This window comes from Eupeodes corollae, chromosome 3, assembly GCF_945859685.1.
Source record: "Eupeodes corollae chromosome 3, idEupCoro1.1, whole genome shotgun sequence".
Lineage (NCBI taxonomy): Eukaryota > Metazoa > Arthropoda > Insecta > Diptera > Syrphidae > Eupeodes > Eupeodes corollae.
Window position 1 is genome coordinate 84041543 of NC_079149.1, and position 16874 is coordinate 84058416.

At 40.0% G+C, this 16874-nt stretch overlaps 1 protein-coding gene across 2 annotated transcripts in view; it reads left to right on the top strand.

Annotated features, from left to right (window-relative positions):
• LOC129950071 (ionotropic receptor 25a) overlaps window positions 1–16874 on the top strand; it is a 33557-nt gene that overhangs the window by 9007 nt on the left and 7676 nt on the right. Inside the window, exons 1-7 of one of the 2 annotated variants that reach the window (XM_056061861.1) lie at window positions 5848–5852; window positions 8408–8557; window positions 8776–8981; window positions 9041–9305; window positions 9373–9610; window positions 9674–9788; window positions 9851–10096. In XM_056061861.1, the coding sequence (XP_055917836.1) occupies window positions 9044–9305; window positions 9373–9610; window positions 9674–9788; window positions 9851–10096 (861 nt within the window). In that variant the 5' untranslated portion in view covers window positions 5848–5852; window positions 8408–8557; window positions 8776–8981; window positions 9041–9043. Of the gene's footprint in view, window positions 1–5847; window positions 5853–8407; window positions 8558–8775; window positions 8982–9040; window positions 9306–9372; window positions 9611–9673; window positions 9789–9850; window positions 10097–16874 lie in introns of those variants that run through there. The other variant, XM_056061860.1, reaches the window with a different exon arrangement.

Genomic DNA, 16874 nt, shown 5'->3' on the forward strand with positions numbered 1-16874 from the left:
TCAACACAAGAGGCTTCATTTGCAGCCAACTTCATTCTTTGAACGTAACTAGTTAGTTTTTCAAGTGTCATGCATTTCAAATTCAGAACTTTAATTCGCAAACCTCTACTTTAAGTTCATACTACAAAAAGTACCAAAATAATTATTTTCTACAAAACACTCCTCAGGCAAGCTAGTCCGTCACGATTTGAAATTTTGTATTGTAAAGAAATATTACTTATTCCTTTTCCAAATTGACATGGAACCCTTTTACAGAAAGTATTAAATGAAGTTTTGCAGAAAATAAATAAATCATAGAGCAATAAAGTTCAGCTTTCAGTTGAATGAAAAAAACTTGATCAACTGTCATTTTGATAAAAGTAGACTTTACTTAATAGTCAGGGAGATTTTCCTTGACTAACTTTCCAGTCATATTCCAATAAAGTGGCCTTAATTGGAAGGACATTTTTTGGCAGCTAGCTAATCGGATACTAAAAACTTGCCTAACTTTCAAGTCCCTTACGTCGTCTGAACCTGCCAATTGTAAACCTTACCATAATACCCGATCGGAAGAAAATTAATTTTTTTATCACAAGCCCTCCAATGATTTATTTTGGGTTGAACAAAGCTGTAAACATTGAGGTTTAGGGGAGCAAATGTTGCAATAAGAGCAAAAATTAAACGCCATAGGGTTCTATTGAAATCTTAGCGTTGATCACTTGCGACGAACTAAATACAGGGTGTCCGGTAAATGATAGTCCAAAATAAATACAGTGAAAGGCCAGATCATGATATTTCAGAATTTGGTAACTTGTTTACACTGCTGTTGTTCAAAATGTGCCCATCCTGCACGTATGCAAGCTCGACAGTTTTTAAAATTTGTGTGCTTTCCGAGTTGCTTATTTATGCAGCATAAACCTAAATACGTTCCCGTAGTTCACTTATGTTTGCAATGTGCTAGGCATAGGCTTTTTGCTAATTATGGACGTTATGCAAGTTGACAAATATGAACCCTTTCAGTAGTCCCTTGGAAGTAGAGTTTGAACTCGTTGCAAATGAAAAAATCGTACCCAAAAAATTATCGCAATGGCGGGCGTTGAATTCTTAATTGTCCTAAACTTTTCCCTGGTGCCCTCCAAATAAGCAAAATGAATCCATATAAAAATCCGATAGTCAGGATGGGTAAACATTTGGGTACCTCTCAGCTATTATCTTCCTGATAATCTATATGAAGTTCTGACCAAACCTTGAATTTAATACTTTTGTAAAGGGTGTCCCAAAATTAACGCAAGATTTGAATTTGCCGCCATTTGTGCAGTGAAGTGTTGGCAACCCTGAAAAAAAAGCAATTTGACAGTTGCCAAGCACCAACAAGCCTCGGATACGGACGGATTCACTGTTGACAACCCACGCAAACGAAATAAGGACAACGAACATCGGATCTGTAAGTGTAATGTTAGGTCCCTTAACAGGCCACGTCCAGCCCAACAATTAGCGGAAGCATTAAACTGCTGCAAGGCAGGCTGATCGATTTCGCTGCGGGGCGAGACGTTCTGGTAGCTAGTACGCAGTTCACACAACTTAATTTCCACAAGGGGACATGGAAATCTCCTGATCAATCAACTTGCAAACAGATTGACTACATTGCGATCGACGAAGGACATTCCTCCAGTATACTGGATATCCGAACATTCCGATGGACCAACATTGACTCGGATCACTACCTCGTTGTAGCCAAGGTACGGCTACGGATATCCCGATCCAAGCCAAAACAAGGAAGTACTGTGAGAAGATTCGACTATAGACAGCTACAATCTCAAGAGATTGCCATGTCCTTTTTCCGATCGAGTCTCTAATAACATCTAAGGGAGTACTATGCTGCCTATATTAAGCATTGAAAACCAGTGGCAAGATTGCCTTGCAGCCATCAGAGATGCCGCCTCTGAAGTGCTAGGTTTCACACGGCCACCACAGCGAAACCCCTGGTTTAACGACGAATGCTGGCAAGCGCACGCAGCGAAACAAAAGGCATACAAAACGGTGCTGTGCAGAAGGACCAGAGCTGCTCGCGAGCTCTACGAGCAGAAGAGGAGAGAGGAACGCCGGTTTTTTAGACGGAAAAAAAAAGAGAGCATGAGAAGCGAGCGATCGAGGAGATAGAGAAATGTCACAACAGGAATGAGGTTCGGAAATTTTACTAAAAGGTAAAATAAACCTCCCAAGGGTACCAGCCACGAACCGAAGCCTGTAAAGACGATCAGGGGAACATCATAGTAGAACCGCAGTCGATGTTGAGAATATGGAAATACCACTTCTCCAAATTATATAACGGCGAAGACAAAACGAATTCCGCTGTAAGGGAGATAGAACCACTCAACCTAGGCGACGCAGATCAACAATTGCGCCTACCCGACCTCGACGAAGTGAAGATAGCTATATCTGAACTGATGGCAAACAAAGCTGCTGGGACTGACGGCATCGCTGCCGAACTATTCAAAGCAGCAGGCGATGACTTGGTTGGGAGCATGCACGAACTCATCTGCAATAATATAGTCGGAAGAAAGCATGCCCGATGAGTGGAATCTCAGCATAGTGTGCCCGATACATAAGAAAGGAGATCTTCTAAATTGCGCCAACTACAGAGGCATCAGTCTCCTTAACATTGCGTATAAGATCCTCTCTGCCGTATTATGTGAACGTCTGAAGCCGTTCGTCAACAACCTGATAGGCCCTTATCAGTGTGGCTTCAGACCAGGAAAGTCAACTATCGACCAAATATTCACACTACGGCAGATCTTGAAAAAAAACCAGCAGCTTTAAATCGATACCCACCATCTCTTTATCGATTTTAAAGCCGCGTATGACAGCTTCTATAAGGAAGAGCAATGTCTAGTTTTGGCATCCCTGTCAAACTTATCCGTTTGTGCAGAATGACGATGGAGAATGCACGCTGCTCTATCAAGGTCGGAAAAGATCTTACTGATGCATTTGATGTCAGAAAAGGTTTTACACAAGGCGATGCACTGTCATGCGACTTCTTCAATATCGCTCTGGAAAGAATTATGCAAAACTCAACTGTCAACACCAGGGGCACAACCTTCCAAAGGTCTATTCAACTACTCGGATACGCAGATGATATTGACATTATTGGAAGATCAAATCGTGATGTCAGTGGAGCGTTTTTGAGTATTGCGATGGAAGCGAAGAAGATGGGTTTAGTGGTCAATGAAGGCAAGACCAAGTATATGCTGTCGTCAAAAAAGAACACTGAACGACGACGTCTTGGACAAAACGTCACCATGGACAGCTATAACTTTGAGGTAATTAAGGACTTTGTCTGGCACCGCTATTAATGCAGACAACGACACCAGCGCTGAAATCAAACGAAAAATAACTCTTGCAAATCGCTGCTTCTTTGGACTTAGAAGGCAATGGAGAAGTAAAGTCCTCACTCGAGCATCTAAAATCACCATCTATAAGACACTCGTCATCCCGGATCTCATTTATGGCACTAAGGCCTGGACCCTTTCAAAGAAAGATGAGAGCGTCTTAGGATGCTTCAAAAGGAAAATTCTCCGGGTGATTTTTGGTCCCGTACGCATAGACGGAGGAGAAGATGTAACGGCGAACTGTACGGGCTATACAGCGACACTGACCTAGTTAACAGAATTTAAGTCCAACGGCTTAGATGGCTAGGTCATGTAGAGCGAATGAACATCAACGCTCTAGCCCAGAAGGCCTTCGAATACAACCCCCGATCTGGCTTGAAACGCATGTTGGTTAAAGGCCCAGGTCCGCCCTGGACTGTAGAGCCACCTTAAGTAAGTATGTAAATATTTTTCAAAAACTTGATACTGAATATTAAAAAATTTGATTATAGATTTGGAAAGCAATCTTCTTCATTAGGGTAGAGCGAGGAGGATTTGACACAAAAATAATATGTTATACTTTTGGACCAACATTTAGCCGACTGGTAAAAACTTTATAATTGAAGATGATCCTTTGTTATTTGACTTGAAAATTACCAGTATTCCAATATGATATTCAAAAGGGTCTTGATGATATGAAGCTCAAAACGAATATTCAAAAAGTGACAAAACCTCCTAGGATTTGAGGAGGATTTAACAGATCCTTAGGAGGTTTTGACAACTGGTGACTTTTTCCTTTGGACGTCCGCAAGTCTTGTGAAACCATCACATTGGCACAATTCATTTCACTTTTTGTGTGGCAACAAATAATTTCTATTCCACAATTCACCTAAACAGAGTGCAAACCCAAGAATTGAGTAGAAGCAACTTGCAACGTTCCATTGGATTTCAGAATGAGTGAAACCTTGAGTGAAACCAATGAAAAAGGTCATAAGAACTTTTACTTTAAATAAACTCGAAACGTTAAAACTTTATTCAATAAATTATTAGATAGGTAGGTACTAGATAGGTTACTAGATTATTTTTTTTAAGGGCTCGTAAGATAAATTTTACCTATTTTTTTTGTCTTCGGAAATATTTGACTGTGTATGGTAAAGCGGAATCCTGATCAACAGCTGCTACCAATCCAACGTAAAAGAACTTCTTTTTATCACCAAATTTTATAAGAACATAATCTTCGGGATTGGCGATAATATGCTTGCTGAATTTAACTCGTTCCGGTTGGTCTTCATTGCTCTCTTCCCATCGTAGTGACGTGTCCGAATCCCAGAGGCTGTACTTATCGCAGTCTTCACTCGAAGAATCATTCAGTACACGTTTCACGACCTTATGTTTTTTTACCTTAGGAATGCTCCTCATTTGGAGCTTGAGGCTGCGAGTTCCTCTAAACGGTCTTTTTCTGGAGTATCAGTATAAACTCTGGACTTTCCAACCGGACGACCTGTGGATTTCTTTTTCCCTAATTTCGGAAAAGGGCGAATAGCTTCCGGTGTGGTATGAGTTTTGTCAATTACAGAAGTTAGAGGTGCCGCAGCTGAAGTAGAACCGTCTTCAATGCCAACTGATGTTGGTAATGGTACAGTTGTATCGATGTAAGAGGATTCAATCAAAGGTAATGAATTTATTGAGGCAGCAGCAGTTTCTATATTCTTCGAATCCAACAGGTTCACAAAATTCACTGTCCTCGAAAATATCAGAATTGATGGGTGATATCCCTGTAGATAAAAATCCTTTTGTTATGTTTTCTGGAGAGAATGCTCTGAGAAACGGCTGAGATGAAAGTGTGGGTATGTCATATATTGTGATCCCCTGCATTACCTCCGGGTTGTTTACCGAATAGTTGTTAAACGATACCTTGCACTGTCGTTTAAATGGTTCGAACACCGAAACGTCTAGGGGCTGCAAACGATGAGACGTATGGGGTGGGTGATAAAGATATCAACAAAAATGTTGGTGCTAGAACTGCAACAACTGCTGTTTTAAGTTACATAACTAATGCGATATGCTAAGGCGTGTTTGCAGTACTTACAGAGGGTAGACCATCCTATCGCTCCATTGAGTATTTCATAGAGTCGGTTTAGGATGAGATGACTTGATTCGAAATACAATCGTCGGATTTCCTGCAGCATTGGACCGATCGCAATAAAATGGATTGTATCTTCATTCTCTCGTCTGTTGCAAAGCTCGCAAATTTGTGACAAGTCAGCTCGGTGGGGCATAAAGTTTAAGTTTAACAATTCGACACGAGCTCTGAATATGTAGCTTATAGCTTCGGCCGAAAATTCAGTACAGAAATAATTCGCTTCCGAGGGTAACTGGTGATTGAGGTTCTTATACATATTTCTAGATGTAGTTACATTTGCTCTAGAAAGATGCTGGGTGTAAATTTTTTCATCTATTTTAGCGATGACATTAGCGAAAAACCCCGACCATTCATCAACGTTTGTTTCAATTAGGGGAAGATAAGTTCCTCGGGCTAGGGCTAACTCGTTCCAATCCTTGAATGGTGAAGCCCTCGTTTGCAACAATCTTACCATGATTGATTTATGAAGACTTCTTCCGCTTCTTCTCATAACTCTTATTAAATAGTCGGAGTTTAATTTTAGATTTGCAATGTAAAGAGGCCATAATCCAGATTCAACGTAGATGGCATAATTTGGCGTTGAATTTGGCAATCTTAATAAGTGCTTGAAGAAATATTTTTGTACTGCTTCGAACGCTTCTATATAAGTATGTCCGAAAACCGGGGAATAATGTGGGCCACATTATGCTCAAAGCTAATTTAGCCTCATTACTTTTATTCTTAACATGCTATGCGAAGTTAAGGTTGTGTGTGATTAAAACTCCCAGATACTTAAATTCCTACACCACTTCAATAGCAATATTATTTAGTTGCCAATTCTCTTCGGGAAGCCTTCTTCTTTGACGAGTCTCAAAAATCATCACCTTAGTTTTGCTAGTATTTATAGCTAACCCCGATTTCTCGCAGAATGTATTTAACCTGTTTATTTTCAGCTGTAGAGTGAAAGGGTTTTCCGCCAGCAATACAAGGTCATCAGCATGGTGTAAAACTTTTACTTGTATGTCGGCAATAGATATTCTTCCTGGAAGAACATCGGAAATATCATCAATAAATAAAGCGAAGAGGATTGGGGTTAAAATGCAGCCTTGTGGGACACCTGTTGTCGTTTCAAACCAATCTGATAGATGCGACCCATCCCATACCGAAGCAGTCGACGAGATAAGGAAGTTGAAGTATAGCTGCAAGAATTTCCGAGAGATTCCAACCATTGAAAGCTTGTATAACAATGCTTGTCTATCTTGTCAAATGCAGCTTTGAAGTCAACGAAACAAGCGTATAATTTTTTCTTTTTATTAATACATTTCTTGGCAATACTTGTTAACGCAATTAAAGGGTGATTTTCTTGAGGTTAGGATTTTCATGCATTAGTACTTGACAGATCACGCTGAATTTCAGACATGGTGTCAAAGAGAAAGATGCTCAGTATGCTTTGACATTTCATCATGAATAGACTTACTAACGAGCAACGCTTGCAAATCATTGAATTTTATTACCAAAATCAGTGTTCGGTTCGAAATGTGTTTCGCGCTTTACGTCCGATTTATGGTCTACATAATCTTGAATTGACAAATCCTTCAAGAGTAATTCTTGTCATGAAAAAGTGCTTTCTCAAACTAGCCGTTCGGATTCGGCCTAAAATTGTAGGTCCCTTCCATTCCTGGCAACAGTACTCGCACACAGGAATGGTTGAGAGTTGTAAGTCACTAGGCCCTGGTTCACAACGGACTGTTGCGCCACACCATTTAATTTGAATCGACCAAGTGAGTGGTTGAATGGCTACGTAAATAAGCAAAATTGCCGCATTTGGAGTGAAGAGCAACCAGAAGCCGTTCAAGAACTGCCCATGCATCCCGAAAAATGCACTGTTTGGTGTGGTTTGTACGCAGGTGGAATCATTGGACCGTATTTTTTCAAAGATGCTGTTGGACGCAACGTTACGGTGAATGGCGATCGCTATCATTCAATGCTAACAAACTTTTTTTTGTCAAAAATGGAAGAACTGAACTTGGTTGACATGTGGTTTCAACAAGATGGCGCTACATGAAACACAGCTCGCGATTCTATGGCCATTTTGAGGGAAAACTTCGGAGAACAATTCATCTCAAGGAATGGACCGGTAAGTTGGCCACCAAGATCATGCGATTTGACGCCTTTAGACTATTTTTTGTGGGGCTACGTCAAGTCTAAAGTCTACACAAATAAGCCAGCAACTATTCCAGCTTTGGAAGACAACATTTCCGAAGAAATTCGGGCTATTCCGGCCGAAATGCTCGAAAAAGTTACCCAAAATTGGACTTTCCGAATGGACCACCTAAGACGCAGCCGCGGTCAACATTTAAATGAAATTATCTTCAAAAAGTAAATGTCATGGACCAATCTAAAGTTTCAAATAAAGAATCGATGAGATTTTGCAAATTGTATGCGTTTTTTTTTTTTTTTAAAGTTCTCAAGCTCTTAAAAAATCACGGTTTATATGGTCCAGCGTTGAGTAACCCGCTCGAAAACCGGCTTGGAACATACTGAGAAGGTTTTTGTCCTCAATCCAATTGGTCAGCCGTTCGTAGAGTATTGAAGTGAAGATCTTCCTTAATGAGCTAAGAATAGATATGCCCCTATAGTTCTTATATACTTACCCATTTTTTTTTCGAAGTAATATATCTAAAACCTTACGAGATACATTAAATTTGAAGTCGGATTTAGATTAAGGCTACCCAAACTGATTGGAAAAGTGCAATTTTATTGTCAGAAAAAAAACATGTTTACTTTATCTGTTCTAATAGCAGAAATCCATTGGATATACGCAAGTAGAACTTTTGCTTAAAGGTGCAATTTAATTAAAATTTCAAATAATTTTTCTTTATTATAACTTATCACAAAAATATAATTATGTATTTATGTTTTGTTTTGTAATTTTCAGTATTCATAAATGAAGTGGATAACGAACCAGCAACAAAAGCTGTTGAAGTTGTTCAGACATTTCTTAAAAAGAACCCCAACTATGGACTTTCTGTGCAAGTGGAACAAATAGAAACCAATCGCAGTGATGCTAAGATTCTTCTTGAAGCTAGTAAGATCTCCTTTTAATTTCTGTATGCGAACATTTTTAATTTAGAAATACCAAATACATTTTGTAGCATTCCTTAAGCTATATAAAAGTTAGTTATCAGTACGTCCCAATATAAAGTCTATCAAAAACCAGCTAATAATAAAACTTCGAGGACCTTTCTTAAATCTCTTATTTCTTATTCTAATTAACATACAAATACTATTACTTTTCAAATTTAGTATGTTCAAAATATGCTGAAAGTATTGAAAAGAAGCAATCTCCTCATGTTATTTTTGATACAACAAAAAGCGGTGTTGCATCGGAAACGGTCAAATCGTTCAGCCAGGCTCTTGGTCTACCAACAGTTACATCATCGTATGGCCAGGAGGGAGATTTAAGACAATGGAGAAACATCGACGAGAAGAAATCAAAATATCTTCTCCAGGTCCGTCACTGTGAAACTATTACCGTTGTTATCATTAACACAATCTTCTTGCCTTAAAGGTTATGCCACCTGCAGATATAATTCCAGAGGTTATTCGAAGTATCGTTGAATACATGAACATAACAAATGCTGCAATTCTGTACGATGACACTTTCATAATGGACCATAAGTATAAATCCTTGTTGCAGAACATTCAAGCTCGACATGTGATAACCGCTATAGCTAAGGAAGGCGAAAGAGAACAGCAAATTGAGAAACTTCGAAACTTGGATATCAATAACTTTTTTATCCTTGGAAGCCTTCAATCTATTAAGATGGTCCTTGGTAAGAATCGATAATAATTTATCTTCAAATAAAATATCATAACAAAGTTATTCTTGACCGTTTTCAGAATCAGTGAAACCAGAATATTTTGAACGGAATTTTGCTTGGCATGCCATAACACAAAGTGAAGGAGAAGTTCGCAGTCAAAGAGACAATGCTACAATAATGTTCTTGAAACCCGTGGCCTATCAAAAGAATCGTGATCGTTTAGGGTCATTAAGTACAACGTACAACTTAAAACAGGAACCCCAAATTGCATCGGCATTCTATTTTGATTTGGCTTTAAGAACTTTCTTGGCAGTCAAGTAAGTGTTGTATTGAAAGAACTAAAACAGTAACTTTAATTTATTTTGGGTGATTCAAAAAAGAGAAATGTTGCAATCTGGAGCATGGCCCAAGGACATGGAATACCTTACGTGTGATGACTTTCAAGGAGCAAACACCCCCGAACGTATTATTGATTTGAGACAATACTTTCTTCAGGTATTTTGATTGTTTTTATTATTGTCTTAAATGTTTGTATTCTCATGGGTTTCTTTTTGAAGGTTTCAGAGGCAACGTCTTATGGGGTTTTTGAATTAGTCACGCAACCTAATTTACCATTCAATGGTTATAGTTACATGCAATTCGAAATGGATATCAGTGTTCTACAAATTCGTGGAGGTAATTCGGTGAATGAAAGGTCGATTGGCAGTTGGGTAGCTGGGCTTAAATCATCTCTCAATGTGAAAGATGAGAAGATCATGAAGGACTTAACAGCAGATACAGTTTACAGGGTATTCACGGTTGTTGTAAGTAGGAACGTTTCATTAAAAATATATAACAAATAAGACTTGAATCTTACTAACACTTACACTAACCCTACTTAAATTTAAATACAGTACAGCCTCGCTAGTCCGGGCACATAAGGTTTCTACCGTCTCCGGAATAGCGAAATGTCCGGACTAGAAAAAATTAAATACAATGGACAACCGAAAACTTTTTAAAACGTTTTTATTACAAATAGAAGTATATTATACACATAATTTAAATATTTGTTGGATTTGTAAAGCGGACTGAATAATGTCTTTATCAGAAAAGTCGTAGGGGACTTCATTTTGACCAGTTGCCCATTCGGATCAATTATTCTTATCATAGCATGAATTCCATTTAAATCAGCAAGCGAAGAATCCGAGTCAATTTGTTGGCGTAACTGTGAAAGTGGTATAAGGTGTTCATTATTCCATTGGGATGAAAGTTCTGGCCATAATATTGACAAACTCTTTTTAATATTTTTCTCTCCGATACCTTTCCAAGCTGAATCTAAAAAATAAACAGCATCTTGCAAATTGATTTTTTTTTAAGACTGCTGCAATGTTTGTCAATAGCTGCGGCTACAATATTGCTGTACAATTAGGCGGTAAGAATAAGACTCTGAAGTTCGGATCAAAGTTTATTTCGTCTTCTTTAGGATGAGATGGGGCATTATCCAAAACCAAAAGTGCTTGAATATAAGAATGAAACAACAACAACTTGTGTGTGCTACCACCAAGTTCATAGGCTGGAGTTATAGCTATTTCACGTGCTTTCAATGGCATGTTAATCCCTGTCAAAAACTTTTTCACACTTGGAATAAAATTATTCTTGAACTAATCAAAAAAATCGTTGTAGACATCCAGCGTTTTTTGGTAGCTTTATATGCTACTGAAAGATTAACATTTTTAAAAGCCCTCGGATTAACTGATTTTCCGATAATTAAGAGTGGTAACTTATGCGTTCCTGCAGCTTTAGAACATGGCATAAAAGTCCCCGAAGAACCCTCCAAAAGGCAGCTTACTCATCAGCATTATATACATGTTCTTCACTTATGTTCATTTCTTGAATGAGTTTTAAAAATTTTTCTTGAAAAGGCTTAACAGCAGCAACGTCGCTCGATACCACAAATCTTAAGACTTCCAATTCCATGTCGCAACTTAATTTTGTTCAACTAACCAGAACTTTGCTAGGCAGCTCGCCGCCAATTCTACGCTACCAGTAAGTGTTATGACTCCGCCTGTACTTGAGTGAGTTAGTGATTATATGGGACCAATCTTTTTTTCGCACTCGTAGAGTCCTAAGGGATCTAAACACACATAAATCCGATGGTCCAGATGGTATCCCTGCTATTGTTCTGAAGAGGTGTTCTTCAACGCTGGCAAAACCACTGCTTAAGCTTTTTCATCTGTCCTACTCGTCAGGTCTCGTTCTGAGCGGATGGAAAATAGCATTTGTCCAGCATATTCCCAAAAAAGTCGAATCTTCCTCACCCTATAACTACCGACCATTGCACTTACGTCCCTTCTTTCCAAGGTCATGGAAACGCTGCTTAATTGTCAGCTCAAGAAATATCTTGAAGATCGTAAGCTTTTTAATGACCGGCAATACGGCTTTCGTAGCAATAGGTATACTGGTGATCTCATGGTTCATTTCACCGAACAGTGGAGCAAATCTTTACTTCGTTTTGGAGAAAGTAAGATTTTTGCACTTGATTTTCAAATATTTTATTAAAAATGCGTGCTTTCGGTTTTCATGAATCCCTGCTTCATTGGATTAGTAATTACCTTTCTGATCGTTCAATACAAGGAGTATTGGATAAATTTAAGTCTGAAAGCCATAAAATAAATGCTGGTGTGCCCCAGGGCTCTGTTTTATCTCCAACACTCTTTCTCTTTTTATTAATGATCTCCTGTCTGCAACATCTAATCCAATACATTGTTTCGCTGACGATAGTGCTCTTAGCTGTTCATATTCGTTTTCAGGCTTCGAAAACCCAATGCTGTCTTATATCGTTTGAGCGAGATATACCCCCATTGCAATTATCCATGAAGGGCACTTGCATCAGTGAGGCTGAACACCTCGATATTATCGGTATGTGTGTCACCAACCACCTCTTGTGGAATGATCACATACGCGATGTCGCCAAAAATGCCGCAAGGTGTTTGGGTTTTCTTAGGCGATGCAAGAAATAATTCACCTCTTCTGATCTGGCTGTTATCTACAAGACTTAGGTTAGGTTATAGGTTAGGTTATAGTGGCTGTCCAAGATGGAACGGACACACTTAGGCCAGTTTAATGGCCCATTGTGATACCACATGAATCTTGAGGCTTCCTCCTAAGCTCAATGGAACCAGTTAGAGTCTCTTACGAAACGTGAGAGGCTGATTATCCCGATATGATTTAGATCGTTTAGATTGTTAAAGAAGAATTCTCCTAGGTAATTCTTGCGTTTTCGAGCTAGAGCAGGGCATGTGCAGAGAAGATGAAGAACCGTTTCTTCCTCTTCCTCGTCCATACAGCTTCTGCAAAAGTCTTTCCTATTAGACAGTGTCCGGTTATGACACCTATTATCGAGCTTATATGCGATCTGCTTAGAGAGAGCAAGCACCTTGAACGTTTTAAATCCAGTGTTGGCCAGATGTTTTTTGTGGCTTGACACGTGGTGATGTTGGTCCACCTGGTGCCTGCCCTCCTCACAGCGTCTTGCATAAGTAGCAGTTTACAAGTAGCGATTGGTATGCCAGTACTTGCCAAACGTGGTAGGATGGGTTGTACTGTACCGTTCCTGGCGAGTTCATCTGCCTTACAGTTACCTGGAATGTCTCTATGGCCCGGCACCCAGCAAAGGTGAATATTAAACTGTTGCGCCATCTCCATTAGAGATGATCGACAGTTATGGACTGTTATAGAGTTTGTAGAGACTGAGTCCAGAGATTTGATAGCGGCCTGGCTGTCGGAGAAAATACGGATATCAGATGTTGATATCACGTTTTCTTTGAGCCAAGACAAGACTTCCTTAATCGCCAAAAGTTCCGCCTGGAACACGCTACAATGATTGGGAAGGCGGAATGAGAGACTTAATTTCAGTCGTTCAGAGTACACACCACCACCAACCCCTTCTTTGGTCTTTGAGCCATCTGTGTAAAAGTGGATTGACTCATCCTCTAAGAATGTCCTATCCTCCCAAAAAGATCTGGTAGGTATAGAAATCTGGAAATTCCTATCGAATTGTAGTTGGGGGATGGTGTAGTCTGTGTGCTTTGGAATTGATTCTAAGTACCTTAGAATTACGGAGTGGCCAATGTTGTTGTTAGTCCACTGCGACGAAGCATTGAGGCGGATAGCAGAGCTTGCAGCTATTTGTTCACTAAATATGTCAAGAGGTGTAAGGTAGAGCAAGGTGTCCAGTGCCGCAGACGGGGTCGTGCGAAGCGATCCGCTTATACATAGGCAGGCTGAACGTTGAACTTTATTCAACTTATCCCTGTTTATACCTTTCTCTAAAGCAGTCCACCATACTGCCACACCGTACGTTAAAATCGGTCTGATTACCGATGTGTATAGCCAATGCGTGATTCTGGGTTGTAAACCCCATTTATTACCAATAGCTTTTTTGCAAGAAAAGAGAGCTACAGTAGCTTTTTTGACTCTTTCCTGTACGTTGCGTTTCCAATTTAGTTTTTTGTCTAAGACAAGACCTAGGTATTTAGCCTCGTCTGAGAATTTTAATTGGATTCCTTTAATGTAAGGAGGGTTGACAAATGGAATTTTGTATCTCCTCGAAAATAAGACCAGATCGGTTTTGTGTGGGTTAACACCCAATCCACACCGATCAGCCCAGAGTATTAGTCTGTCCAAGGCATTTTGTAAGAGTTCTTTTAGGATATTAAGATGCTTTCCTGAAACTGCTATAGCAACGTCGTCCGCATAGGCTATCACTCTGAAACCCTCCGCATCCAGACTAGTTAGGATTTCATTTACCACTAGGTTCCAGAGGAGAGGGGATAGAACACCACCTTGCGGTGTCCCTCTACTAACGAATCGTCTACTAGAAGAGTTGCCCAGTTTTGAATTAATTATTCTGCTAGTAAGCATTAAATGAATTAACTCCCGAAGCGAACTCCCTACATTTAGAGATGTCAGTGCAGAAGTGATTGCAGATGTGTCCACGTTGTTAAAGGCACCTTCGATGTCGAGGAAAGCAACCATAGTGAACTCTTTATGATGGAGGGAATATTCGATGGTGCGTACTAAAGTGTGTAACGCTGTTTCCACCGATTTACCCTTACAGTAGGCATGTTGAGACGAAGACAGAAGTCTTGTATCGATACGTGCCCTTAAATGGATATCGATCAATCTTTCCAGGGTCTTAAGAAGGAATGATGATAGACTTATAGGTCGTAAATCTTTAGGATTAACTTGGGAGCATTTACCTGCTTTAGGTATAAAGACAACTTTAACTTCTCTCCATGCCGAGGGAACATGGACCAGGTAAAGACAGCTGGTAAAAATTGCCTCAAGGATTGGTGCAATTATATCAGAGGCTTTTTGTAATTCTACTGGTATTATTCCATCTGGTCCTGCAGCTTTAAATGGTTTGAAGCTGTTGAGAGCCCATTGTAACTTATCCTTTGTGATCAGACCTTGTGGATATGTTGTATTTGAACTTGAACGTGCAAAACTGTTGCAAGTTTCGGTAAGAGAACTACCAGGAAAGTGAGTGTCCAATAGTAGGTTCAGTGATTCATTACTTGAATTAGTCCAGGAGCCGTCTGCATTTTTCAAGCAGCTTGGCATAGCTGGATTAGTTGAAAGAATTTTCCGTAACCTAGAGGCTTCAGAAGTTTCTTCTATCATGCCACAGAAGGATCGCCAAGAAGATCGCTTGGATTTCCTTAGTGCCTTCTTGTAGATTCTTAGGGATTCCTTGTAGGAGTCCCAATGAGAGGCTAGTCTTGCAGCTTTGGCTCGGTTGAAAAGTTTCCTGCATTCCTTCCTGAGCGTGTCAAGCTCTGAGGCCCACCATTGTGGTTTCCTCTTTCCTCTTATGTGTATAAGTGAACAAGAACTTTCTAGCGATCTGTTCATAGCTGAGGTAAGGTCATTGACTTTGTTGTCCAGTTCGTTAGCGTTAGAGGAAGGACTAGATAGTCCAGGTTCTAGTAAACTCTGTAATAAGTTCCTGTATAAAGCCCAGTCAGTTTTCCGATAGTTTCGAAAAGTCAATGGACTCGGGTTATCATCCACATTTATATCGAACTGGATATATCTATGATCAGAGAACGAGTGTTCTTTGGATACTTTCCAGTCCAAGATCATATGGTGTATACTATCTGAGACAAGAGTTATGTCTAAGACTTCTTGTCGAGTTTTAGTTATGAAGGTTGGTTCATTACCAACATTACTTACTAAGAGGTTAGTACCAAGAATATAATCAAAAAGAGACTCACCTCTGTCGTTGATATTCGTACTGCCCCATACAGTATGATGAGCGTTAGCATCGCTCCCAATAATTAGGCGGATCCTTTGCCTTTCCGCTTCAGCGACGACTTTCTCCAGGGTTTTTCCAGGGAGAGGGCCAAGGTGGTCATGTCCAAGATACGCCGATACCAGCCAGAAACTTCCTTTGGTTGTTTCTAGCCTAGCTACGGTGGTATCTTTGTCACTGAAACGATGGAGTAAAAATACATTAATGCTACGTTTCACTAGTATGCAAGATCTAGGTTCACCTTTATATGTCACACAAAGTGTGTAGTATCCAGGAGTCCTGAGTCCTCGAACAACGGATCCTGCAACCCATGGCTCTTGGATCAGGACAATATCTTCCCCGTTAGTCGCCAGACGGAGAAGAAGTGAGGCCGAGGCCTTTATGGAGTGTTGGAGATTAATCTGTACTAACTGCAGCATTTTGGCTACAATTAGGCAGATCAACCTCCACCACGGTTTTGTTTTGATCCTCTGTGTCTGAGGATGAACCCAAGAGTTCGTCCTCGCTCAGAAAGATCATGTTAAGGTCGTCCTCAGTCTCCATTAAGGATGGACTGTCCACGACTTTTGTAGAGGGTGCATTCGCGATTGGAGAGGACAAGAGTGCATCGTCACCCTCTGTTAGGAGAGAAGACGACGTCCCAGGTTCACCAACCGCTAGTTCACCTTCGGTAGTTTTTGGAGGCCCGCTTTCCGCGTTAACCTCATCTTTTTTATATATTCGAATTTTAATGGTTTCGAAACCATAGTTTATGGAGCCCTCGTTTAGGGCTAGAGGAGCCAAGGATTCTTTATTGAGTACCACAATGGCGCTCCTATAAAGACCCTTCACCTCCTCTAGCTTGGCTATTTTCCAGTTATGCGTCGGAAGACTTACATACGTCCAAAGCTTGAGTATAACTCCCATTTCTGGACTGGTGCTCCTGCAACTTACTTAAGCCACTTGGATAGTATTGAACACAGAGCATTTAAATTGATAGATGTTAATATCATCATAAGTTCATTTACTTCGCTTGAACATCGTCGTAAAGTCTCTTGTCTGACCCTTTTTTGCCGTTTTAACGGCTTATGCTCTAGTGAAATAGCCAGTTGCATTTCTCCCCTTACTGTGGAATGCCCTACCACACTCTGTCTTTCCTAGTCATTGCAATATTCAGGAATTCAAAACCAATGTGCACCGACATCTCCTTTTAAACCCTCTCTCCTCTTCCTAGTGCTCACACTGTGCCTCTACATAATAAGGGTAGTAATATCCCCTTGAGTGTCATAATCTTCCTTACCTGTCAT